Below are 25,540 nucleotides of genomic sequence, written 5' to 3'. Positions count from 1 at the left end.
TGTTTTTGAGTCCTAAATGAAAGGTAGAATACAGGTAGTCCTCAATTTATAATGGCAGTTGGGATCATTGGCCATTACTAAGCAATGTGGTCAAAATCATAACATTACATGACTCTTCTGCTTAGCAACAGCAGTTCTAATAATCTCAGTTGCCATCATTAAGGGAGGACCACATGTGACCATAACTTCTTACTTCTTACCAGCTTCCTCATTGAACTTGCTTCTGAGAACTTGGTGATCCATTCCCTGTTCTTCACCTCCCGGTTGGACTATTGCTATGCATTCCACATGGGGCCCTTGGAAGAATGTCCAAAAAATTCAGCTGATGCAAAATATGGTGGCACAAGCAATTATATGGTAGAACACACGTTACACTTCTGCTTTGAGAGGTGCATTAGTTACCACTTTGTTTCCAGGTACAATCTAAGTTGTGATGTTGACCTTCAAAACTGGGGGACTAGTTTACTTGAGGCACTGCCTCTTCCAGCTAGATCCAGCAGAGAAAGCTATAGGTTCTGTCAGCTAGGGAACTACACTTGGCAAGCTCTAGGCAGCATGCCTTTTCTGGAGTGGAATCTTCTCCCCCCTGAATGGAGGTTGGCCTAATCACTTCTGACAATCCCTGAAGGCTGATTATGCCAGCAAGCTTGGGGATCCCAGGAGACAGGTAAACTTATTAACATCGTTTTGCTCCTTATTTCCTTGTTTGTTCTGTTTTTTTTAATTTTTAAATGCTTTTATAATTAATAATAAATGGATGGATGTATTTATTCACTGTTTTAGTTTTGTTGTTCACCACCCAGAATCACTTTTGATGAGACGGGTAGGTATATAAATTAGATCAGTCAATCACAATTCCATGACCCTGGCTCACTGAAAAATAATCACAAACTGCACACCAAGCTGGTTAAGCATGTTATATAATTTTCAACTAGCCATTTTATAATAAAAGAACAATCCCTTTTCCACAGGTCGGTCTGGCCAGACAACAATGCAATAATCAAAAATATTGCTTTTAAAGACGTTTCTATGGGGTTGTGTTGTACTGCCCTCAGCTGGAAAAAATAAGTACAACTATATATTGGCATCATATTTAACTGCCATTTCTAGCTTAGTGCCCTCTAGATGCGCTGGGAAGGAAGGAAGGAAGTTGCAGCTCAAAAGATCTCAAATGCCTGGGTTGGGGGAAGACCGGGATATTATACTGAAGCGTACAATTCTAATTACTTTCCTAAAGTGCACTTGACTTTGTTTTAAAGGCACACCGTGTTTCCCGGAAAATAAGACCCCGTCTTATATTTTTTGAACCCCGAAATAAGCACTTAGCCTTATTTTTGGGAAGGTGTTATTATTTTGGGGCGCGTGGAGCAAGATTGGGGCTCTTCTTGCCGTCTTACCTGATTTCCAGCTCTGCGTTTAAATATTTTTGGGGAGGGCTTATTTTCGGGGGGAGGCTTATTTTAGCGCATGCACTCAAAAGCCCGACTGGGCTTATTATCAGGGGATGTCTTATTTTTATTATTTATTAATTAATTAAATTTCTATACCGCCCTTCTCCAAATAGGACTCAGGGCGATGCACAGCCAAGGTAAAAACAGAGCATACAAAATTTAAAAACAGTATTAAAATAATTAAATATTTTGGCCGTAAATTAAAACAACCCAATTTAAAATCAATTTAAAATTTAACTCAAGCCAGCCCAGCTAGTTGAAATAAATAGGTTTTCAGGGCCCGACGAAAAATCCGGAGGTCTGTTATTGTACGTAACTCTGGGGGGAGGTTGTTCCAGAGGGTGGGCGCCGCCACAGAGAAGGCTCTCCCCCTGGGGGTCGCCAGCCGACATTGTCTGGCGGACGGCACCCTGAGGAGGCCCACTCTGTGCGAGCGTACTGGCCGGTGGGAGGCTATTGGTGGCAGAAGGCAGTCTCGTAAGTACCCCGGCCCTAAGCCATGGAGCGCTTTAAAGGTGGTCACCAACACCTTGAAGCGCACCCGGAAGACCACTGGGAGCCAGTGCAGCTCGAGTAGGAGAGGTGTCACATGGGAGTGTGTCGCCCCCATAATCCCCCGCGCGGCCGCGTTCTGGACCAGCTGGAGCCTCCGGGTGCACCCCAGGGGGAGCCCCATGTAAAGAGCGTTGCAGTAGTCCAGGCGGGAAGTGACTAGTGCCTGAGTGACTGTGCGTAGAAAGTCCCGATCTAGAAAGGGACGCAACTGGCGTATCAGGCGAACCTGATAAAAAGCCCCCCTGGCCACGGCCGTCAAATGATCTTCTAAAGACAGCCGTGCATCCAGGAGGACGCCCAAGTTACGAGCCCTCTCCGTGGGGGCGAGTGATTCGCCCCCAATAGCCAGCGATGGCGTCAGCTGGCTATATGGGGACGCTGGAAGCCACAGCCACTCGGTCTTGGAGGGGTTGAGTCGGAGCCTGTTTCTCCCCATCCAGGCCCGCACGGCCTCCAGGCACTGGGACATCACTTCAAGGGCATTTTGGGGGAAATGGTATGTTTTCTAGTTTTAGTTATTTTTAACTAAATAATCTATCCTGCATATTTTAAATTGAATTAAATTAAGGTGGATATAGGAAAAAGTAATACAAGTATTTTGATACAAATGCTAAAATTGTGTAAATATTTACTGAAAAGCTATATCTGTTCAATAGATATGTACATCAAATGTTTGGTGTTGATTTATCATATTGTGTAGATTAGCCATCAAAATATATGCATAACAGACAATTTACCCGTTAAATCAAACCATGATATATAGCACATTTGAGTCAGATTACAGAAGTGATATACACTTATTCTTTTAGGGCTTTTGTCCTGAACACAATTACTGTACAAATAATTCCATCACATACAAAAAGGAGCCATGTACTTACTAGTACTAGTGTCTTGATCTCTGAACAGATGTAGACAGTCTGTTGAGATGACAGCCCTGCACCATTTTAAAGCAAATTTGCTCAATCCAGAAAAGTCTATATTGGTCTGGGATTGAAAAATCCCTGAAGCCTCAGAAAAGGAGAATTCAAAATGAAACTAATTATTCAGCATCATGCAGTGGTGGGTTGCCCCCGGTTCACACCGGTTCTATAGAACCAGTAGTAAAACCGGTGGGAGGCTCCACCCACCGACCCTGATGTCACTGGGAGGCTCTGCCCACCAACCCTGACGTCAGAAGAGTGCGCATATGCGGCCCCGTTGTGAACCGGTAGTAAAGGTAAGTAGAACCCACCCCTGACATCATGGTATAGCTAGTGACAGAGAAAAAATTGATGCTATGTCTGCTTACTTTGTAAGAGTCACTATCATTGAGATAGAATAGTAGAATCAAGATATGCTGTATTTTGTCTTAACTCATATATTTTTTAGAATGAATTAGAGCAACAGCAGAGTAGATTATATTAGGGGAAAGGCCTAGTTCTGTTCTAAGAGAAAAGCTTTTAAGAGTGATTTTGGTGAAATATATCAATATATCTATGTAAGTTTTAGAAGTGCCCACTTCAATGAGTTTGTGGTTCAAAATAGATGTCTCCTATTAACCAGATTTGCACATTATAATAAACAATGGTTTGAATGAATTAATATATGCTAATCCAAAACTGAATAAGACATAAAGACAGGTTTGTATATCATGCCTAGTTTGTATAACATGCTGAAGCATTCACATATAATAGGTAAAATTTGGTTAGTCTGCTGCATGTTCATAGCCAGTACATTTATGATTTTTTATTGTGCAGCAATATAAAATGTTAATCAATTTATCTTTATTTAGTGCTATTTATCAAAATAACTTCTATGTTATTTTTCTGTACCAAAGTGCACTTGAAATAGTTTGCAATTAAATTACAATATATCTTGACAAGTAAAATAGTCACATACATACAATAAAACAGGAACAATGTAATCCTATATATCTGTCACACACAGGGTTCAAGGGAATGTACTGTGAGTATACCACACATTTGCAGAATTTTGTGGCCAATTATATGGTACTAAATTGTAACCTCCACCAAATGTTGGCTAACTAGTGTTGGTAAAACTTAAGACTCTAACAACATGGCAACATTTCTGCACTGGTTACCCATAGTTTCACAAACCCACCAAAACGGGAAATGCAGAGTTTGGCTTCATACGATATTGTATGCCATGTTAGAATATGGCTGGCAATGTTGTGACTGTGTAAATACATTCCATCTGGAGGTCCATAGTTTCACCTTCCCTAATACAACCTTTACAGTTCCAAAAGCACATATTACTATTTAACTTCTTATATGTCAAGGTGTAGTACTGGAGAAGGCTCCTGCATATACCTTGGATGGCAAAGATGACTAACAAGCAAGTATTGGAATGCATAACATCAGACATGTCACTAGAAGACAAAATCATGAAACTGCATCTCACTTACTTTGGCCATGTCATGCGGAGAAATTCATTAAAGAAAGCTATGTTTGGAAGAGTAGGTGGTAAAAGGAAAGCAGAATATCAAAGAACACAGTGACTGGACAACATCAGAGCTGACACTAGCCAGAATATGAAAAAATTCAGTAAGGAAGAAGTGGAACGACCTGGCCCATAGAATTGCCAAGAGTCGTACATGACTGAATAAATAATATTCAGAACTGAAGTGAGAAAGTATATCTTTGCTGCTAACTACCTTCAGCAGTTACTTACTTTTCCTGAAGTATGCCAGCTAATATTTTATTTTAAGAATTGGTATTGTAGAAAGTTAGCACCCACCCTTCTCCTAGAAGAATGAAATATTCTAGGAAATATTAAAAAGGCAGAATGTTATATTTCCCTGGATGAGAAATGGAGAAACATGTTTTTTGAGGCAGGAAGCAGACTCACTCTTAATAGCCCACAGCAGATGTCAACACTTAAGAGATAAAGAGATGGCTAGGTCTATTCATAAGCAAATACTTTCACCCAAGATCCCACAAAGGTAGGATTAGCCCTCTGCCATAATGGGAATTGCCCAAAGCCCCTTCATTACATCACCCAGCAAGATTCAACCACGCCTGGGACTCAAGACAACCTACAAAGTTACCTCTGCATGACCCTATGGAAAACTGACAACCAATCAGAATACATTTATTTCACAGGAACAGGAAGTAAATTCTCATTTTAAAGTAAGTGAAACTGTTAAAAATGTTTGAATGAAAAGCAGGATAAAATATTAAAGTGTAATTACAATAATTTATATTTCACTTTGTCTCTAGGTAAAACAAATCAATCTGAATTCAGAAATTTAAAAAATCATAAAACGCATAATAAAAACATAGTACTCTAAAATGAAAGGAAAACAAACACAAATTAAACAAAATAGTAATAGCAGTCAGCCCAACACAAAATACGCAACCTTGATCTAGCTAAGTGGTATGATGTACAGTCCCAACTAATGAAGCCGATTTATTTATTTATTTTTATTTTATTTGTTTAAATTTCTATACCGCCCTTCTCCAATATAGGACTCATATATTATAATTCAGTATATAAACTCAGAATAGTGGGTTAACTGTGAATGCCAAAGTTAATACAAACATGCTTCTAATTTTAATCGTTTTCTAGATTAATGGTAGCAAAATATTCCAAAATCACTGTAGAGAATAAAAGCAAATATGGGTTTGAGCTTTAACGGTCAACTAGATTTTTTTATTCCTATCCTAGAAATCCAGAAAGGTAAACTGACTAAACTTTGGTTGGCATTGAACCATGAAACTAATCATAGGAATTGATTTCATACAACATGCCAGACTGAGTGGTTTGTAGTTCAGTACAACACAGAAGACAGCCACCATCACGCAGCTATAGCGGGATATCCCTGTCAGTCTCTTGCAGTAATGTGGTATAAGCCCAAAAAAATATTGAAAATGTTTAAGAGGTTTCTGGTGCGCTTCTCTAGTCATGGCTTTCGCACTTAGGCGTGGGAGAATAAGAAGCCAGCTCAGTTGACGCGTGGACTCAAACGGCCCAATGAGCAAAGCTAGTGATATAGAGACGGAGGGAGCAAAAGAGAGAGCGGCAGACGGATGTGACGTCGGCTCACTAACATCACTAATTTACTCTATGGAACAACCATTGATTTCACACAGTTCCTGTATAGTGTTATCAACTTGGAACGCCGCGTCTTCACAAGTCGGTCGTGATGCTGGGACGGGAGGCCGGCCTGGAGGATAGGAGGCGTGGCCTGCGTTCACTCAGCTGACTGTCCGCCATTTTGTCCGCCGCTCCGGCTTTTACCTCAGAAAAGCGCCGGTGGGGCGGGAGGCGAAAAAAAGGAAAAAGGGAACAGGTGGGCAAAGCGGCGACGCTCTTTCCAGCCCGCGGGATGTGACCCGCCGCCGACCTGCCTTTTTCTGCCTGATCCCTGACTCCTGTGGCGTGTCTTCCTTTCTAAGCGGAACGCTGCCTTCTTTTTCATTTACTTTGGCTTCTCCCGCTCCGTCGGCTCTCCCTCTCCACGATGGCGTTGAAGATGGTGAAGGGGAGCATCGACCGCATGTTTGACAAGAACCTGCAGGACCTGGTGCGGGGCATCCGCAACCATAAGGAGGATGAGGTGAGCAGGAGGAGGCTGGCAGCCTCACCGGGGGAAGGGGGGCGACGTGAAGGGTGGGTGGGATAGGCCATAATGTCGGCGGTAGCGCATCCCCTCTTCAGCATCTGTCAGATTTGAAGTCACAAGTTCCCCCGACCTGGTGATTCAGATGTGTTAGACTGCCAGTTCCCTCAGCCCCAGCCAGTAGCTGCATGCCAGCTGGATGTCATGCGAATTGAAGCCCGAGGCTTCTGCAAAGGAGCCCAATTAAGGACAGGGCTGGTTTAAGAATCGGTGGGTGCACTTGTTGCTGTTCCTCTTACCCCGTGTATACACCGCCGCCTTCCTTTTGTTTTTGTTTTTTGCATATGCAATTTGTACCCTTTGTTTCCCTCCGGGAACACCAAATGTGGGGAGTGGCTCAATCAAAGGACTTGCTCTCTCTGATCTATTTTGTCCCTCAGGATAAGAGGGAGATGATTTCTTCTTCTTTTATAAAAAAAAAACATCTTAGGTTTTTCTGACCTTCCATCTTTGTTTCTAATCTTAGTAGCTCTGTTAAGGAAGGAAAGAGAAGAGTTGCACAAGATTTCTTGATTAGTATAATAGTGAAAGAAGGTCTCTCTTTGGATCTTTTGCTTGAATTTTGTTATTCCTCTCCCTTAGATTCTGAAAAATATGCCTTTTATATTAAAGTTCCCTGGAAGAGGAACTGTGCTGTATTATATCACTGATTTTTGCAGTCCTTTTTAGGAGCCTTTCTGATAAAAGAAAGGTAAAATATGCTTTATGATAAATGGTGGTTTTAACAGTCTCAACCTATTGACATTATTCAGCTTCCATAACTGTAGCTTTGCAAGGTAAGTTGGTAATATTGTCAGCATATGAACATTCTATTAAAAAACCTTTCATTTGGGCCAATCACAGTCTCTTGGCCCAGCCTACTCAAGTGTGGTGGTTGTGAGGATAAAATTGGAAGGCAGAGCCCTGCGTTTCTGAAAGGGAATGGGAGATAAATTTCATAAATAAAGTTGTAATTTTTTTAAAGGCTATCTATAGTAACTAGAAAGATAAATTTGGACAGAGGTTTTCTGTGTTGCATCTCAGTGACTTGGTCATTATGCTGTGGCAATTTTTTATGAAAATATTTGTGTAATTAATAATCACATAATTATATATGTGGATCTAGTCAAGCTCTCACTAGACTAATAGGTTTTGTGGTCTTACAGTTGAATAAACCCCTGCCTTCAGTAACAAAAGTCAGCAAAACACATTGACCAAACAAAAAAATCTGGAGACCTTTATCACTGATATATAATTTGCTTACTTCACATTTACTCAGTAAAGTAGACCAGTGTTGCAAACTCTTCTTCCACAAAGAACTGAAAGTGGCATACATAGCACTTCTGCAATTTTCCTAACAACAGTTCCTTTGTGGGATAAGGGTGGACTTGAACCTTGATCTCCCTAGTTCGAAATACTTTACTACATCATTCAAACATTGAGGAATAAATATCTTTATTCTGCTTATGTTTGAATGTACCACTGTATTATTTATCTTGTCTTTCAACAGTCCTGTAACAGGCCACTATATCCTCATCTAACCTAAGATTATGGGTTGAATTCTTGCAAATGAATTTATACAATAGATTCCCTACCCCAAGAATGTTGCCAGTATCTAGTAGTCATAACACATTACTATTAGTGCAACATTTTTGCATATATGCTTTTAAAGATAAGTAATCATTGTAAATACAAGTGTGGTAAGACTAAATGAGTATGGTTATATTGACTGTGTTTGCATGCCACAGCTACTATGAACTAGCCAGCCACATTTTAGCCTGTTGTGTTGAATAAATCTATCCTCTGTGACTAATTTATGGTTCAGTGTATTGAATGAACTCAGAAAATTACCTAAACCGTGGTTTAGCTCATTATAAACATGCTCTGCAAAGACAGCCATTGAAGGTGTGTGGAAACAGGGTTTGAGGCTTAGAGAAGTAGCTTTCTAAGGCAGCCTGATAAGTTTACAATAAACCTACCCAATCAACAAAGCTGGTTCATTGCTGAATTTCCTATATTGAGGATCGTCAGGAAGGGAGATCTCTTACCTTCTTGCCTAATTTTTTTTTTGGGGGGGGCAGGGGGCGGGGAGGCTGCTTGGAAATATGAATCCATTTGATCACTGTAGCTAACTAATCTGTGGCAACAATCTTCTGTCTTCCCTTAGCCACGATTACACTTAACCATCATCTTGAGATAATACTGGAATAACTTTTTTTACTTGTTCCTCAAGATAAAGACTGAAATCATTTGTTGAATGTGCTAAAAGAAGAGTGTAGCCAAACATGACTAGTGGTTGCTATACAGCCTGAAAACTGATCTTTGCAGCCCTGGTATGCTACTTCAATTAAAATTATTAAAATTTCACAGCATGATTTTTTTTCCTTCACAGTATGGCTTTCTACTCTTTCACGACAGAAAATATAGGAACATAAGTAAGCATATAGTGGGCCAAAATTTCTAACATGGGAGGCAGGGGAGAATGACTCTACTGTTACATGCTCTCTTTATTTCATCATCCCATTAATTGTGGTTTTAATCCTTCCCAAAATTTTTAATTGCAGTCCTGGCAACCAAATGGCAACTCAAATCTATTTTGTTTCAGGTACTAAATTTAAAATGGTTAAGCAAGTCGTGGTTTACTGTGGAACAGGTTACTATCTCAGGACTCAGATACAATTAAGGAAAGTGTAGTTCATGCAGTTACAACATCTTTGTTTTGCAAATATCCAGTATTTATATTAGATTTATATTCTTCCTTTTCTTTAGAAGCATATATAGCATTCCGATCTATGTCCTACCTCTACCAAAAAAGTTTACTCATATCCATTTTACAAGTTGTATATGGGCATGTGTAGGAAGAAGCTTTAACAAAGCTATTTCAAGTTATTATTTTTTTTGCAAAGCTTGCATCCTTGAAATGTTTTCTATGTATCTATTGCACAAAATACATTTAAGGAATGTAGTGCTTACTACATTGTGTTGGTTTCCCAGCTGCCCTTCACTCCTAATATATTCAGATAAGCCTACCCCCTAAAAAGAGGAAATGGCTGTCTTATATCTTTACATGAACATGAACATTCAGTTTTTTGATACAATTATAAATAATTTTTCATAATTAGCCAAGTTTTCCTATGTTCATCTAACCCTGTCTCATTTACCAAAAGCATGTGATCATTAAGCAGGTCACCATGTGAGTACACCCAATTTTATGCCCTTTTTTTCAGTAATTGTAAAATGAACCCATTTTAGCAAATGGGTGCTTTTTGTCGGAAACCATAAATAAATGCAAAAGAATTATAGTCATATGACCATTTGCTAAATGCCCAAAATGTGATCATGTGACCACAGGCAGCATGGCTGTAGGAATGTTGAAACTTGGTCATACGGAATTTTGGGGAGGCCTGGCATAACTTTGGTCATTAAGCAACCAGTCATAAATCAAGGACTAGTGTGTCATTACTCTTAACCTTGCTTAATTTATGTTAGCTTTCCACACTAGTATTTGAAGTTTTTGATTATGTGCCATTAAATCATTGTCAACTGCTAGCAACCACATAGATTTTCTCCATTATGAGGTGGCCTTCAGATCTTCTAACTGTAATATTTAAATATAGTTGTTGTTTTTTTTGTTCAGACAAATTGCACATCTGGTTTAATTTAATAAACTAAACTGTGTAATTTATTGTACCCATAGATTAAATTGTGGTTAAACAGAAATGGACCTGACCCAGTTAGTTCAAGGCACTACTCACACGGGGGGACACACTCTGAACCTGATTTTTGTCTCTGGTCAGTGGTTGAATGATCTAGAAACAGGGGATATAGTCATCAAGCCCTTGTCATGGTTAGATCATTCATTCCTTCGACTAGACTTTTGAGCTGCTACCCTCTGCCGCAGGGAGATGGAACCGACTAGGTGGTTCCGTCCCAGGCACCTGATGGATCCGGATAGGTTCCTGACGGAGCTTGGGCCATTCCCTGAGGCTCTGACTCACGACTCGACTGAAGAACTGGTGGCTGCCTGGGATAGGGCGGCCGCTGGAGCTTTGGACCACGTCATACCTTTGCGGCCTCTGACCTGGTGCCGATCCCAATTGGCTCCCTGGTTTTCTGAGGAGCTGAGGGAGATGAAGCACTGGAAAAGACGCCTGGAGCGATTGGAGGGCCAGCCGTTCCGAATCTGGCCGAACACTGGTGAGGTCTCATATTAAGATCTACCTAGTGGCGATAAGAGCGGCAAAATCTAATTATTTTTCTGCTCTTACTGCGTCTGCAGATAACTGCCCAGCCGCCCTGTTTAGGGTGACCCGCTCCCTACTTCATTTTGGAACGCAGGAAGACCCCTTGCAGGGTAGGGCTGAGGATTTTGTGCAATACCTGCATGACAAAATCGCTCAGATTCGGGAAGGCTTGAACTCCGACTGGGTAGGTTCAGATGGGGTGATGGAGGTGGGTCTTGAGAGTCTTATCTGGGAGGAGTTTGACCTTGTGACTCCCGAGGATGTGGACAGGATTCTGGGTAGACTTAGCGCTGCCACATGTTTATTGGACCTGTGTCCCTCCTGGTTGGTACTGGCCACCCGGGCGGTTACACGAGGCTGGCTCCAGGTGATTATTAACGCTTCTTTGAGGGTTTCTTCCCCTCCGCCTTGAAAGAGGCCATGGCGAGGCCCCTCCTCAAGAAGCCTTTCCTGGACCCGGCTGTATTAGCGAACTATCGTCCAGTCTCTAACCTTTGCTTTGTGGCGAAGGTTGTTGAGAGTGTGGTGGTGCGACAACTCCCCCAGTACCTGGATGAAGCTGTCTATCTAGATCTGTACCAGTCGGGCTTCAGGCCGGGGTACAGCACGGAAACGGCATTGGTCGCATTGGTTGATGATCTCTGGAGGGCTCGGGACAGGGGTTGTTCCTCTGTCCTGGTCCTATTAGACCTCTCAGCGGCTTTTGATACCATCGACCATGGTATCATGCTGCGCCGGTTGGAGGGGTTAGGAGTGGGGGGCACCATTTTGCAGTGGTTCTCCTCCTTTCTCTCTGACCGCACGCAGTCTGTGTTGGCAGGGGGACAGAGGTCGACCCCGAGGCGCCTTGTTTGTGGGGTGCTGCAAGGGTCGGTCCTCTCGCCCCTCCTGTTCAACATTTATATGAAGCCACTGGGTGAGATCATCCGTGGTTTGGGGATGAAGTTCCATTAGTACGCTGATGATACTCAGCTGTACATCTCCCCCCCCCCGACCATCCCAATGATGCCCTTGACATTATGTCCCGGTGCCTGGAGGCCGTGCGGATCTGGATGGGGAGAAACAAGCTCAGACTCAACCCCTCCAAGACCGAGTGGCTGTGGTTTCCGGCGTCCCAGTATAGCCAGCTGGTTCCATCGCTGACTATTGGGGGTGAGATCTTGGCCCCCTCAGAGAGGGCTCACAACTTGGGTGTCCTCCTGGATGCACGGCTGTCTCTAGAAGATCATGTAACGGCTGTGGCCAGTGGGGGGGGGTTATCAGGTTTACCTGATTCACCAGTTGCTTCCCTTTCTGGATTGGGACTCCTTGCGCACGGTCATTCATGCCCTCGTCACTTCCCGTCTGGACTACTGTAATGCTCTCTACATGGGGCTCCCCTTGAAGAGCACTCGGAGGCTTCAACTGGTCCAGAATGCAGCTGCGCGGGTGATTATGGGAGCGACACGGCGCACCCATGTAACATCTCTCTTGCGCGAGCTGCACTGGCTCCCGGTAGTCTTCCAGGTGCGATTCAAGGTGTTGGTTACCATCTTTAAAGCGCTCCATGGTTTAGGACCTGGGTACTTATGAGATCGCCTTCTGCTACCGATAGTCTCCCACCAACCAATACGCTCCCACAGAGAGGGACTCCTCAGGGTGCCGTCAGTCAAACAATGTCGACTGGTGACCCCCAGGGGGAGAGCCTTCTCTGTGGGGGCACCTGCCCTCTGGAATGAATTGCCCCTGGAGATACGGATGATCCCTGACCTACGCGCCTTTCGCCGTGCCCTCAAGATGTTATTGTTCCAACAAGCTGGGCTGGCCTAAACATGAATTTTAATGGTTGTCTTAGGTTTTTTTTTTTTTAACAATATTGGGGCCAAATTATTTAATATATTTTAAATTGTTTTTAAGTTTTATGTATATGTGTGTTTTATTGCTGGCTGTGTACCGCCCTGAGTCCCTTGGGAGAAGGGCAGTATAAAAATTTAAATAAATAAATAAATAATAAATAAATAAACCATTTCTTAGCTTTTTTTTACCTTATTTACAACCTACCATGTTGATTGAACTTAAAAGACTACTATATGCCTCAGTGGCAATTAGTAATGAATAAGACTTCAGTATATGAGTTGTAAAGCAGACCTATTGATGGAGCAGCATCTGTGCTACTATTAAGCTTTTTGCTTTTTTATTTCCTCTGTGATTACACAGTAATATTTTTAAAAATAAAAGTCTTGTGAAGAATTAATTTTACCATATTCCATTCAGGCTACTTTTTTTTTTATTCAGTAAGAAAATCATAGGAAATTACCACAAATTACTAGAGGTAGTCCTCGACTTATAACAGTTCATTTAGTGACAGTTCAAAGTTACAAAAAGTGACTTATGACCATTTTTCATACTTACAACCGTTGCAGCATCCCTACAGTCACTTGAATAAAATTTGGATGCTTGGCAGTTGATTCACATGATGGATGGTTGCAGTGTCCCAGGGTCATGTGATCACTTTTTATGTCCTTCTGAAAAGTTAATGGAAGAGCCAGATTTACTTAACAATTGTGTTACTAATTTAACAACTGCAATGATTCACTTAATAACTGTGGCAAGAAAGGTCGTAAAATGGGGCAAAATTCACTTAACAAATGTTCCTTTTAGCAACAGAAATTTTGGGTTCACTTATGTCGTAAATTGAGGACTACCTGTGTAAAGAAAGCTAAGGTATTGGTCATATGAGAGAGGGCTTGGCTTTTGATAGCTGTCTCTCTTGTAGTTTGTGGGTAAGTTGTTTACTCATAGTAAAGCTATTGTTATTACCCATATCCACACATTCACAGTAAGTGTGACTGTTCATGTATTGGGGAAGTCTTTTTGAAGCATTAAAATTGGTTTTTATGCTGGTTGTATGATTCTTTTGTGTTTTATTGTGTCTTTCTGAGCTGTCCACTTTGTTGTAGATTTTTATTTATTTTTATTTTATTATTACATATGTGGAGAGGGGAAGTGGGGTCAGCTGTTAGACCAATAGCCACTCTCAGTGTGTTACTGGCCAACTGGCGGAACCAAGTCTTCAGGCTCTTACGGGAAGGACAGGAGGTTGGGGGCAAACCACAGGAATGGGGGCAGGATGTTTTAGAATAAGTATTGTATAAGTGGCCCAGTCTTTTTCAATAAATAAATACTTATCTCTAAGCATGGATTGCACTTTGTGCAAACTAGATTACAGTTAAGATTTATATTTGTGGGTTGCTGTGTGTTTAAACCTGACAATCGGTTAAAAAAATAAAAATGAAAGCTGGCTTCTTTACACCCTATAGTAGAGGGAATAATGCATTATGGGTTCTGAGCATAGACATGCAGCTTACAGCTAATATAGAGTAGACAGCACATAGGTTTGTAAATAATTATGCACTCAGTTAACTATAGTGAGTAAGAATAGGAAGCTCATTTTTGTTCCTTTAATTTCTGTGTTGTGAGATTCTGTGCAAATTAAACATCTCAACTGGGTATGTTGAGATCAGTTTAATTGTTAACAATTGTAGAAGTAATTCAGAAATAAAAGAAAATGCATTCGGGCCATTAATGTGCAATAATATTTATGTCTTTGCCCGGCTGGAATTAAAACTCTGGATTACAACCTCTGGCATTATCATAATAAAACAGATTTTAATAGATTAACAGAGTTGGAAGGGACCTTGTAGGTCTTCTAGTCCAACCCCCCCGCCCAAGCAGGACATATAACCAGTAGGCTTTAGATTAGATTCAATGAAATTATTTCTGAGTATATGTATTTCAGCAAGTATGATTTTCTATTTAAGACTTTTTTAGTTTATTGTAAAGTTTTATTTACATTTTATTTATTAAATTTATATGCCATCCATCTCACTGTTACAGTGACTCTTTCTATAAAGTTCAATTTAGCAGGTTCCTTTGACCATGTTGGATATTTACTGGTAGTGATTTGTGGTTTTGTAAGATTTGTAGAAACTTTTAGCACAGAAATCTGTTTTCTATAGCATTGTCATGTGGCTCCATGTTTACCACATGAGCCATTTTCAAAAATGTGACACTGCAGACGTGCTTCATTTGGGATTAGAATGAAATGGTAGACATATATACAAGATTCATTGGTAGATTTGGAATTGCTATGGGAAATTTGAGAGAGAAAGTGATGTAATTGTGCACAGAGAGCTTTTAACGACTCTAAGTATGACATTGCATGTTTCATGGTGCGACATCAGCCATCTATTTCCTGCTACGTGCTTTTATATTGAGTATAGCTTGACTCTTTGAAGGAGACAGTTGTTACTAGGTTATCCCCATATTGAAACTGTTAGAAAGAGCTTATTAGCAGCTTCTGTATCCAGATGAAGTTATGCAGAACAGAAAGTTGCTCATTTTCTGATCCCACAAATATGCCATGGAGCAAAAAGGAGGACTAGGTTTAATACATAGCCTTAGGACTTTGAATGTTAAATAAATTAAAATAAATTAATAAATTAAAAGCTCTTTTATGTCACAGGTGCTTATGAATGAAAGTTTACCTCTCACATTTCCCCTGGATTTTTATGCTGAAAGTCTTATGAAACTTTGATTGACAACTAAAAGTGGCAGTTCAATTTCCTCCTGGAAGTATAAATAAGAATTTACCAACTCCAAAAGTAAGAATTTTATGAAGAATTCAGCACACTGAAAAAAACAAAATCTTTCATTTTTAATGTCCTAAATCTTATGACTCCGAAGACATGATACTTTAGACCAGGGGTGTCAAACTTGATTTCATTGAGGGTTGCATCAGGGTTGTGTTTGACCTCGGGGGGGGGGGGGGGCTGGGGTGAGCGTGGTCAGGATGGGCATGGCCAGCTCTACGTCACTCATGCCAGGGATGTCTGTGGGGGCCTGAGTGCTCTGCCAGAGAAACCAGGTTCCCGAGCTCTGTTTTCATATGCGATGGCCTCCTGCAACCTGCTCTTCTGAGCTCCATTTTTGCTGACAGAGGCACCGTGGGCCGGTCCTTCATATTTCCAGGGTGGCCCTGCAGGCCAGATCTAAGCACCCCACAGGCCGAATCTGGCCTGCAGGCCTTGAGTTTGACACCCCTGCTTTAGACTGAATGACTCAAAAAATATATTAAAATGTGAGCCCAATTCAGGGTTAAGCCTGGAACTCTATTTATATATGCCATTTTAACTGAATCTTAAAAGTCTGACTGAGTTTTCTCCTCCCTGACTTCCTTTTATACTAGTGAATTAGGAAGGAGACAGTTTGAGCTCATTAATTTTTTTCTGTTTCCCAGGCTTAATGCATATTTTTCCAATTGTGGTCTCTTCACTCAGCATGAAGACTCTGCATAAGGTAGTATCTTCATGCTGATTGCATTCTCTTGTAGCTCTTCAACTCCAGAAATATTACTGCCTTTGGATGGCATTGTGCATGCATATGATGTGACCATTTTGTCAGAATGGTGTCACGTAAAGAATTAAGAACTAAACATGTTTTAAAATTTACTTAGAAAAAGTGCTTTGGACCTCTTATAAGTGCAAGAGCCTCCTGCTATTCATTAAAATAACTTGACTTTTTAAACAATGACTTCCCTAGAAGCCTCGGGGGGGGGGGGGGGAACTAACCTTTTGAGTATGCAGCCAGTGCTTCAAGAAGTATGTTACAGTTACAAAATCCATTCTTCAAAACAAGATCCATTATTCAAAAATATCAAGTCAAAAGGTATGCATGAGAAATGAGAATTTTGATTCTTTTGTTTTGCTTGATGTTCCAAGAAAGTTGACTTCTCACCATATCACATCTAGCGGTTACATTTTAATAAGTCCAATTCTCCAAGGACCTCTGCTGTCTAATTTTTCTAATTATCATATAGGTGATGGGCATAGCACATTTCCTTGCTCTCTGTTTTGCAAAAAAAAATGCAGATTGGATTTTTTTTTTTTTTAATATATAATTTGATTTATATGCCGCCCTTCTCCGGAGACTCAGGGTGGCTTACAATGCGTTAAGCAATAGCCTTCATACTTTTGTATATTTATACAAAGTCAGCTTATTGCCCCCACAAACTGGGTCCTCAATTTACCTACCTTAGAAAGGATGGAAGGCTGAGTCAACCTTGAGCCTTGGAGAGATTCGAACCAGCAGTAAATTGCAGGCAGCTGTGTTAATAACAGGGTGCTTAAACCACTGTACTATCAAGGCTCTTTTATACCATCCTAGTTGTTCTAGAAAAAATATTCGGTATGGAAATCTACAGTGGAAGTGGGAGAGTAAAATTTGTGCTTTCTGCTTCAAGCCTAAGAATTAGAGATGGGTGAAACTTTTTATATTTATCATCCCATTTTTAATGGATTCATCCAGCAGTCATCTTTGGCCTCTGAGAACAATTACTGGAATTACAGTGAAAAAAGTATCTGTATCTTAGCTCATACTGTCTTTATCAGAATGATGGATAATTTATTAAGCTAGCAAAGTTGGCTGTTCAGATGGCTTCTATTTACTCTTTCTTCCCCTCCACTTTCATTCCCCTTCCTAACCTGACTATTTCCCAACTTTCTTAAGGCTCTTAAACCTCTTGCTTACTGTGATCTGAATGGCTTCTACCTATCCCCTTCCCTGCCCCACAATGACATTCAGTTCTCTCCTTCTTCTCTAGGTCTCATGTCAGGATTTAATGTAGTTTGCCAGAATTAAGTTTTGATCTAATGCCAAGTGGCTGCCTAGCTTTAGGCCATTGTTTCAGTTAATATACATGCTTTGACCTTCAGTAAACCGAAAAGGGTGTAAATTGTCTTGGTGATGCTGTGCCTGAAATACATACATCTTACATGTTTTAGATTAATGTTTCTGTAGCTGCCATGAGTTGCTATTGCCCAGCTGATTAATATGCACTGTAAAATATGCAGGAATATATTCCACAATGGGCCAATTGCAGTTCAGAATGACTCTTCGTTTAAGAGTGTTAAAAATCACACTTGACCTTCAGCAGCTTTAGATGGGAGAAGTGTGATGGTGAGGGGGGAAGGCAAATCTTTCTTCTTGCTAATGCTGTTCCTCCTCCATATAGTGTTCTCAGGATACTTTCTATTTTCATTGAAAAGCTCCAAGTCTCCATGGCTATCACTCCATCCTAGAAGAATCTTTTTGATAAGGAAATGTCTCTACCTTTGAGATACTGTGTCCTGAACTGATCAATATTTCAGTCATAATATTTGGATGTTTTCCTGAGCACACATTATACTATATTCTCCCCAGAGTGCATAGCATTCTCAATGGTCAGAGCAGAGAGGCAGTTTGGTGTAGGGGTTAAAGCATCAGGCTAGAAACCAGGAGACCATAAGTTATAGTCCTGCTTTGGTTACAAAGCCAGTTGGGTAACTTTGAACCAATCACTCATTCTCAACCCTAGGAAAAAGACAGTGGCAAGCCACTTCTGAAAATCTTGCCAAGAAAATTTCAGAGACTAGTCCAGGTGGTCACCAGGAGTCCAGGCTGACTCAAAAACATAAACAAATATGGTGAGAGAAAACTTAAATTTGCTACCAGAATTAGTCTCTGGTTTTGAAAAAGCCAAAATATATAGATACATCTGTGTGCATGCTTTTCAGATATAGCCATCACAGATCATTTACTGAGCTCTATATATGTAACCTTTACAGACAAGGCTGGAAATAAGAAAGATTTAAATTTTGTATATATAGTACTACCTTACTACGAGACCGTCTTCTGCCACCAATAGCCTCCCACAGGCCAGTTCGCTCCCACAGAGAGGGTCTCCTCAGGGTGCCATCGGCCAAGTCATGTCGGCTGGCGACACCCAGGGGGAGGGCCTTCTCTGTGGGAGCCCCAGCCCTGTGGAATGAACTGCCCCCGGAAATTCGTAAGATTTCTGACCTCCGGGTATTTCGCTGCGCACTCAAGACCCTATTGTTCCGCCAGGCTGGGTTAGCAATATAATTTTAAATTGGATGTTTTAAATTTTTGGGGTTTTAAATTAAGCCAAATTTATTTAATATTTTTAAATTATTTTAAATTGATGTTTATTCTGTTTTTAATTAGGCTGTACACCGCCCTGAGTCCTTCGGGAGAAGGGCGGTATAGAAATAAAATTATTATTATTATTATTAGCACCCCCTCAGCTACTCAAATTGTTGCTCCATATTCCATTGCAAAAAAGTTCCATGGCCTCAAAATCAAATACTGTAAGTCCCTAGACCATTCAGTGGAATTTCTGGACTGACATGCTTGGTCCACACCCATTAAAGGAAAACTACATTATGGTTTTTCTAAATGTTTCATATGAATTTTCCTGTCTTCCTGCTGGTATCAGAATTCTTGCTGTTTTTTTGGGGTGGGGGGCAGCTACCTTTGGCTGCCTTTGGCTTATTGTCAGAACTACACAGGTAGAGCTCAAGCTAACTACTTTATTATGTTCTGCCTATAATACAGGAATCTCCTTGTTCTGAGAGCCTACCCTTGGGAACAATTAAATAAGTCTCCAAGGAACTGGGAGAGAGGATCAGTCCTAGCCCTTTTGCTGGTTGTGCAGTGATTCCAGGCTAGCTCCATGCTTGACCCCTTCTCCCTGCCAAACTGGGTATTTCCCAACACTTACATAAATATCAGATTGGTTTTGCTCATTTTTTTTTAGTGTTGAGATTCAGAGGTGACTTTTTTTTCACTTGTGGGTTTGCTGTCAACAAGTTGAACTACCTATATTGTTATCCACACATTTTGCTGTGGCTTTGGGAATGACACAGTTCGTAAGAGCAAGAGCTGCAGTTTTCTTGGCAATTACAAGTACTGTTTAGCCTGATCTGGAGAATTAGATATGCAAGTGATGGACTCCATAGCATCTGTATGCTTCTGCTGTGACATAGCCATCAAATATTTAGTGTGAAGACTTATATACTAAAAGATCTGTTGCATACTGAACAAGAAGTTCTCTCAGCATCTCATATTCCAGGTGGAATTGCAGAGACATGTGAAATTTGAGCCTTTTTGCTTGTTTCAAAATTTGAAAGCAGTGGAGTATGACCAGCAGTAGCTCAAATAAGCATCCATGGAGTTATCTTTGTTATATCCCAGGAATTAACATGGCAAGAAGTAAAGTCATCCAGAGAATTTGATGCTCAAAAGGTGACCACATGATTCCGGGACACTGTCATAAATAAGTCAGTTGCCAAGTGTCTGAATTTTGGTCACGTGAACATGAAGATGCCGCAATGAAAAATGGTCATAAATCATTTTTTTCAGTGTCATTGTAAATGAATTATTGTAAATCGAGGACTACCTGTAACTTGAAACATGACATTGAAATGTAATCTGAATTTCCAGTTGCACATTCTTAAAATTAATAGTTTCCAAGTATGTCCTCAAAAATTAAGAATTCCTTGAGCACTATACACTTCCTAACATAGGAGAATTTTCTACACATTTCCATGGGAATCATTGCTCTGATCATTTTATCTAGGCTGGGTTATCTCAGTTACTTTTATTGATGCACAGAGAAGAGGCTGCATGTTGCATCTTTGTGCGGTTCCCTGGTCTGACCTTGTGAGTGTCAAGTATGAATGGTCATTCATTCCTCCATATTTTTTTCATAATCCCAGAGCAGTTTACAAAGATGAATTCTACTTGGACTATTTGTCTGATCTAATATTGTCTATTTTAACAGGCAATGGCTCCCCAAAATATCATGCTAAAGAAGGGGCTTCTGTCTTGCTACCTGAGCTGTTTCGCCACTTGAACCTATGACTGTCTGCATTCAGAGCGGATGCTTTAGAACAGAGCTGTGTACTCTTTCTTGAAGTTTGAAAACTTCTGTCTTAAATTTATGTTACTTGACTTTGAATTCTTACTGAGGGTTGTAGAACTTCTGTTTCTTTATCTGGCCCTTTCACCAATCACTTCACATGCCTCAGTGAGTTGATAGGATAAAATCCTGTGACTAAAAGCATTTTCCAAGAGGCAAATGATGGGAGAGTCCATAGTGTTGGGTGCGGCTGGAAGAAATCTGAAACCATTTGGCAGAGTCAGATAACAGTACAGAAGGATTAACTGCAAGTTTGCACAATCCTCCCAATATTCTGCAAGCCTGAGATGAAGTATTGGAAAAGAGCTGACAACAAACAGAAGCTCCACAATTGCTCCTTCAATACTTCTTAATTTCAGTTCAAAATACTTTAGTCAGTTGTGGAGAAGGGTTGATATTTGTTTAGCATTTAAAATTAACATGCATTTTTTTACTGCGTGTTAACACAAATTTATTATTATATTCCTTGGATAATTTCATGGCAAAGATAGGTTTTCTAATGAAGAACTTTCCAGGAAGCCACATTACTGGCCAGAGCCTACTACAACTACCTGTAATATACTACAGGTAGTTCTCAGTTTACAAGCATAATTGGGACCAGGAACTTAACAATACAGTCATAAAATGAAAAAATCACATGACTGCACTAACTTGTAACGGTAGTTCCAGCAGCTAGTTGTAATTATTAAGCAAATCATGTACGATTGTTGTGCAACATTACATGATTGCAACTTGCAGCTTCCTGCTGGCTTCCCCATTAACTTTGTTTGTTGAAAACCATTAGAGAAGGTTGTAATTGTCAATCACATGACTGCAGGACACTGAAACCATCCTGAATGCTCATTGGTTGCCGAGCTCTCGAATCATCACATGACCATAGGGTCCCTGTGATGGCCACAACTTTGAGGACAGGTCATAAAAGCCTCTTTGTTTAGTACCATCATTAACTTTGAAAAACCAATGATGAGAGATCACTAAGTGAGGACTTTTTGTAGATCATGTTTTTCCTATCCTGCTAACTAAGATTATTAGACTAGGTCATGATTTGATATAGCAGCCTCCTAGTTGTGACTACCTTCTTCCATTCCCTTGTTGAAGAGCAAAAAAAGATTGTGTTTATATAGATAATTAGATATTTTAATCACACCTAGTGCAGAAAGTTTTCAAGTCACCTATCCTTGCAGGGGTCAGTTTACTTTTGTGAGAGGATTTCTAATGCTGTGTTTCTTGATATTTGGGGGAAAAAATCCAATATCAGAATTAGTCATAGAGTAAATGGATGAACTCTTAAAGACAGGCAGTCCTGCTGCATTTCAGCATAGAAATTGTTACCTGTGTCCTTAGGGCAGACAAACTTAATATTTGTGAATTGTTTTACAACTATTGGTAATTTGGGTAGTTCTGGCTTGACAGAATCCTATTTATAACCAATGACCTCACTTTTCTTTTTCTTTTCCAGGCAAAGTACATCTCTCAATGCATTGATGAGATCAAACAAGAACTGAAGCAGGATAATATTGCTGTGAAAGCAAATGCTGTTTGCAAGCTCACCTACGTGAGTATTTTCTTCATTTAGAATGTCCTAAGATAGAATATTGAATTTTCCAGAGCTGTTCATTGATATATTAATAGCATTTTATTTCTTGGAAGATCTGGTAAAGGATGTGATCGCTTTGTGGTTGAGCTATTGCAATGCCTTCCTATATGTGTGTGCCTTTGAAAATCATTTGGAAACTACACTGTTACAGCACATAGCAGTACAAGCAGTGATGGGTAGCCATGCTGTGCCTATATTCTGTGAGCTGCCCTAGTTACCAGTTGACTTCCTGGTGCAATTCAAAATTAAGGTTGTTATCGTTAATACTCTAAACGGCATAGAGCCTATTTTTTAAGGGACCGCGTATCTCCTGTGGTTTTTGCCTATCCTGTAAGATCAGGCAGAGTTGGCTTTCTCTGGGAACCTGTCAATTAAGATTCTGCAGACTGGCTAGGTTAAAGCTTTATAAGTGACTAGGTTTGACTGGTCTGATGAAATGTGTTGGGTGGGCCCAACTCCTTTAATCATTTCTCCTTCAATCGTTTCAAAAATACAGGTTGGCAGCAACTTTTGATTTATAATAATTGGATTGTTTTAGTCTGGACTGCCTATAGGGTTGTATGTTTTTAATGTTTTTTTATTTTTAATTTGCATTGGTAAGCAGCCCAGCCTATAGAAGTGGGCAGCTGTAATAAATTTCAAGTGATAATAATATACAGTCACTTAATTTAAAAGCTTGTGTTTTATATTGATTGTGGTGTTCTTTGCTGTTTTGGAATCGCTTTTGGTTATAAATATATCGTGCGATACCCTTCAACTGTAAGTATCATTATGCAAAGCACAGAAAGAATAAGAAATATAGCAAAAGAAACTACTGGAATGAAGAATGAAAATAAAAAAAGAAATCAGCAGCACCATCATATATCTCTCTCCATACTTTGCCATTGTTGCAAACCATACTAGCTTCTACCCCACATTGGCATACTTCTTATATATTGCCTTTTATAAGTACTGGTAGTTTTCAAGTTATGATTACAGTTGGGACCAGAATTTCCATCACCTAAGCAATGCAGTAGAAAAGTGTGACATCACGTAACCCTATCACTTAAAAATAGCAATCCTTGAATTCCCAGTTCCTGTCATTAAGTGAAGATTGTGGGTTGTTAGGCAAGCTCCTCCTCACAACTTTCTTTATACAAGACAATGACTTCATTATCATAAAATCAGCAGAAGCTTGCTCTAATATATACAAATTTGCTCACCGCCCATTTCTGCAGCCCAGTTGCAAACCCCTCACAGCCCACAGGTTGGGGACCCCTGTACTAAGGTACATAGACTCACCTTTTTATTCTAGATTTTTTTCTATGTGTATAAAATAGTTGGCCCTGTAATTCCTTTCCAGTTTTCATACCCACATGTTCTGTTACCTGTGAATTCCTGTTTTCATATGAACACAACAATGTAGATTATGCAAATTTATTCTTTTTTGACATACTGGTACTTTTTCATCCTTTCATTCATAACGCACTTCACTTTATGTATTATAAATACATATGCATTAATGAATAATAAATAATACATGTATTAAACAACTCTATAAGCTCAGACTGAGTTTCCCAACCACGTAACACTTTTATTTTTCATTTATTCATTAATTGATATTTTTTACAATTTATTCCTCTTTTATTACAAGTTAGAATTATAGAAATATATTGGGAACTTTGATTTATCTCTTGTTTTGAGATTAATGCCTTGTTTCTCCTCCCACATCCCATCTCTTTAATAGTTGCAGATGTTGGGCTATGATATCAGTTGGGCAGCATTCAACATCATTGAAGTCATGAGTGCATCTAAGTTCACTTTTAAAGTAAGTGGTCTATATGAAAGTTGGAGTGTTAGAAACCATCAAGAATTGCTGTTATTGAGGACTTTAAATTCTGTGTGTGCAGAATGACCTTTGCTTGTCAAGGCTGGGACCATAACAGTTTGTATCTTTTTTTTTTAATCAAAATGTAAAAATGGGCTAAGTTCTTCTCAGTAAAAGTTATTGTACAATCTTGTTTTATGTCAACAAAGTAATATTTACTGTACAAAATTCTGATATTGCTAGTCAGTAAGATGTGTCAGAAGCTGTGCAGGGCACTGAACTCCCATCATTGCTAGATGCCTTCTTTTGGGTCCCTCTCTGATTTTGTAATTTTGATATTGCCCGTATGTTTAAATATACTTTTACAGTTAGATCTAGAAAGCTAAACTGTACATCCAGAACCATTTCTGTATTTCTTCCCTGTTATTTTATTTCTATTAAATTGTAGTTTATTGAGAGCCCCAGCTGTTGCTCTAATGCAATTCTTTTGTACCACCTACAGCCTATATTTTACTAGACTCCTTGTTTCTCAGATGATGGCCACAACTCTATTGAGTCTTAGATAGTGATTACTTTTTATTCATTTTGCAGAGGATCGGATATTTGGCTGCCTCTCAGTGCTTTCATGAAGGGACAGATGTTATAATGCTGACAACTAACCAGATCCGAAAGGTAAATTCCCCAAAAGAGGCTTGCATCACCTGTATGTATGTATGTATTCATTCATTCATTCATTCATTCATTCATTCATTCATTCATTCATTCATTCCGGGACCTCATTTTACCTACCTCGGAAGGATGGAAGACTGAGTCAACCTTGAGTCTGGTGAGATTTGAACTCGCAGTAATTGCAGGCAGCTGGCAGCTAAGTGCTATTTAACGGCACTTTTGTCCGCTACGCCACTAAGGCTCTGTATTATACTTATGCCGAGCTGTAATCAACAAAACACTTTAAAAGTAGACAGAATAAAGTCAAAACTTTATTTGACTTTATTTTCAATGTGATAGCATTGAAAACAATTCAAGTCCTTTCAAAAAAGACTCTGTTTATCTGCACCAAGGCAATGACAGTAGAAATGAGGAACACTGTAGTTCAGGGGTGTCAAACTGGTGGCCTGCAGGCCAGGTGCGTCAGGTGCAGACCACGCCCACCCCAGGTCTGCGAAGGGAAAAAAACCAGTGAAATGTCACGTGACAGCAAGTTGATGCGACGAGTTTGACACCCTTGCTGTAGCTGAAAGGACCAATCTTCATTGCCTCTAAATTCTTCTCAGCAAGCAGAGCACCAAGAAGGGTCTCCAAAGATGACATCAGTAAGCAAACAGATTCATCTGAGGGAACAGTCACCAAGAAGAGTTTCTGTATATTTAAAGAGCCTTGGTGGTACAGTGATCTAAGGCACCCTGTTATTAAGCTGGTTATTAAGACCAGCTGCCTGCAATTACTGCAGGTTCGAATCTCGCCAAGGCTCAAGGTTGACTCAGCCT

The 25,540-nt window shown here is 40.1% G+C and overlaps 1 protein-coding gene across 3 annotated transcripts in view; it reads left to right on the top strand.

Moving 5' to 3' along the window:
* Nucleotides 1–6,398: 6,398 nt before the first annotated feature.
* AP3D1 (adaptor related protein complex 3 subunit delta 1) overlaps nucleotides 6,399–25,540 on the top strand; it is a 52,974-nt gene continuing 33,832 nt past the window's right edge. For all 3 annotated transcript variants that reach the window (XM_070943923.1, XM_070943916.1, XM_070943908.1), the window contains exons 1-4: nucleotides 6,399–6,564; nucleotides 22,109–22,204; nucleotides 23,973–24,053; nucleotides 24,645–24,725. In XM_070943923.1, the coding sequence (XP_070800024.1) occupies nucleotides 6,469–6,564; nucleotides 22,109–22,204; nucleotides 23,973–24,053; nucleotides 24,645–24,725 (354 nt within the window). In that variant the 5' untranslated portion in view covers nucleotides 6,399–6,468. The remainder of the gene's footprint in view (nucleotides 6,565–22,108; nucleotides 22,205–23,972; nucleotides 24,054–24,644; nucleotides 24,726–25,540) is intronic.

Source organism: Pituophis catenifer, unplaced genomic scaffold, assembly GCF_029215685.1.
Source record: "Pituophis catenifer annectens isolate HBS135680 unplaced genomic scaffold, rPitCat1.0.hap2 SCAF_1, whole genome shotgun sequence".
Lineage (NCBI taxonomy): Eukaryota > Metazoa > Chordata > Lepidosauria > Squamata > Colubridae > Pituophis > Pituophis catenifer.
The sequence above is the reverse complement of the archived record's forward strand: the minus strand, read 5'-3'. Positions and strand labels throughout refer to the sequence as shown.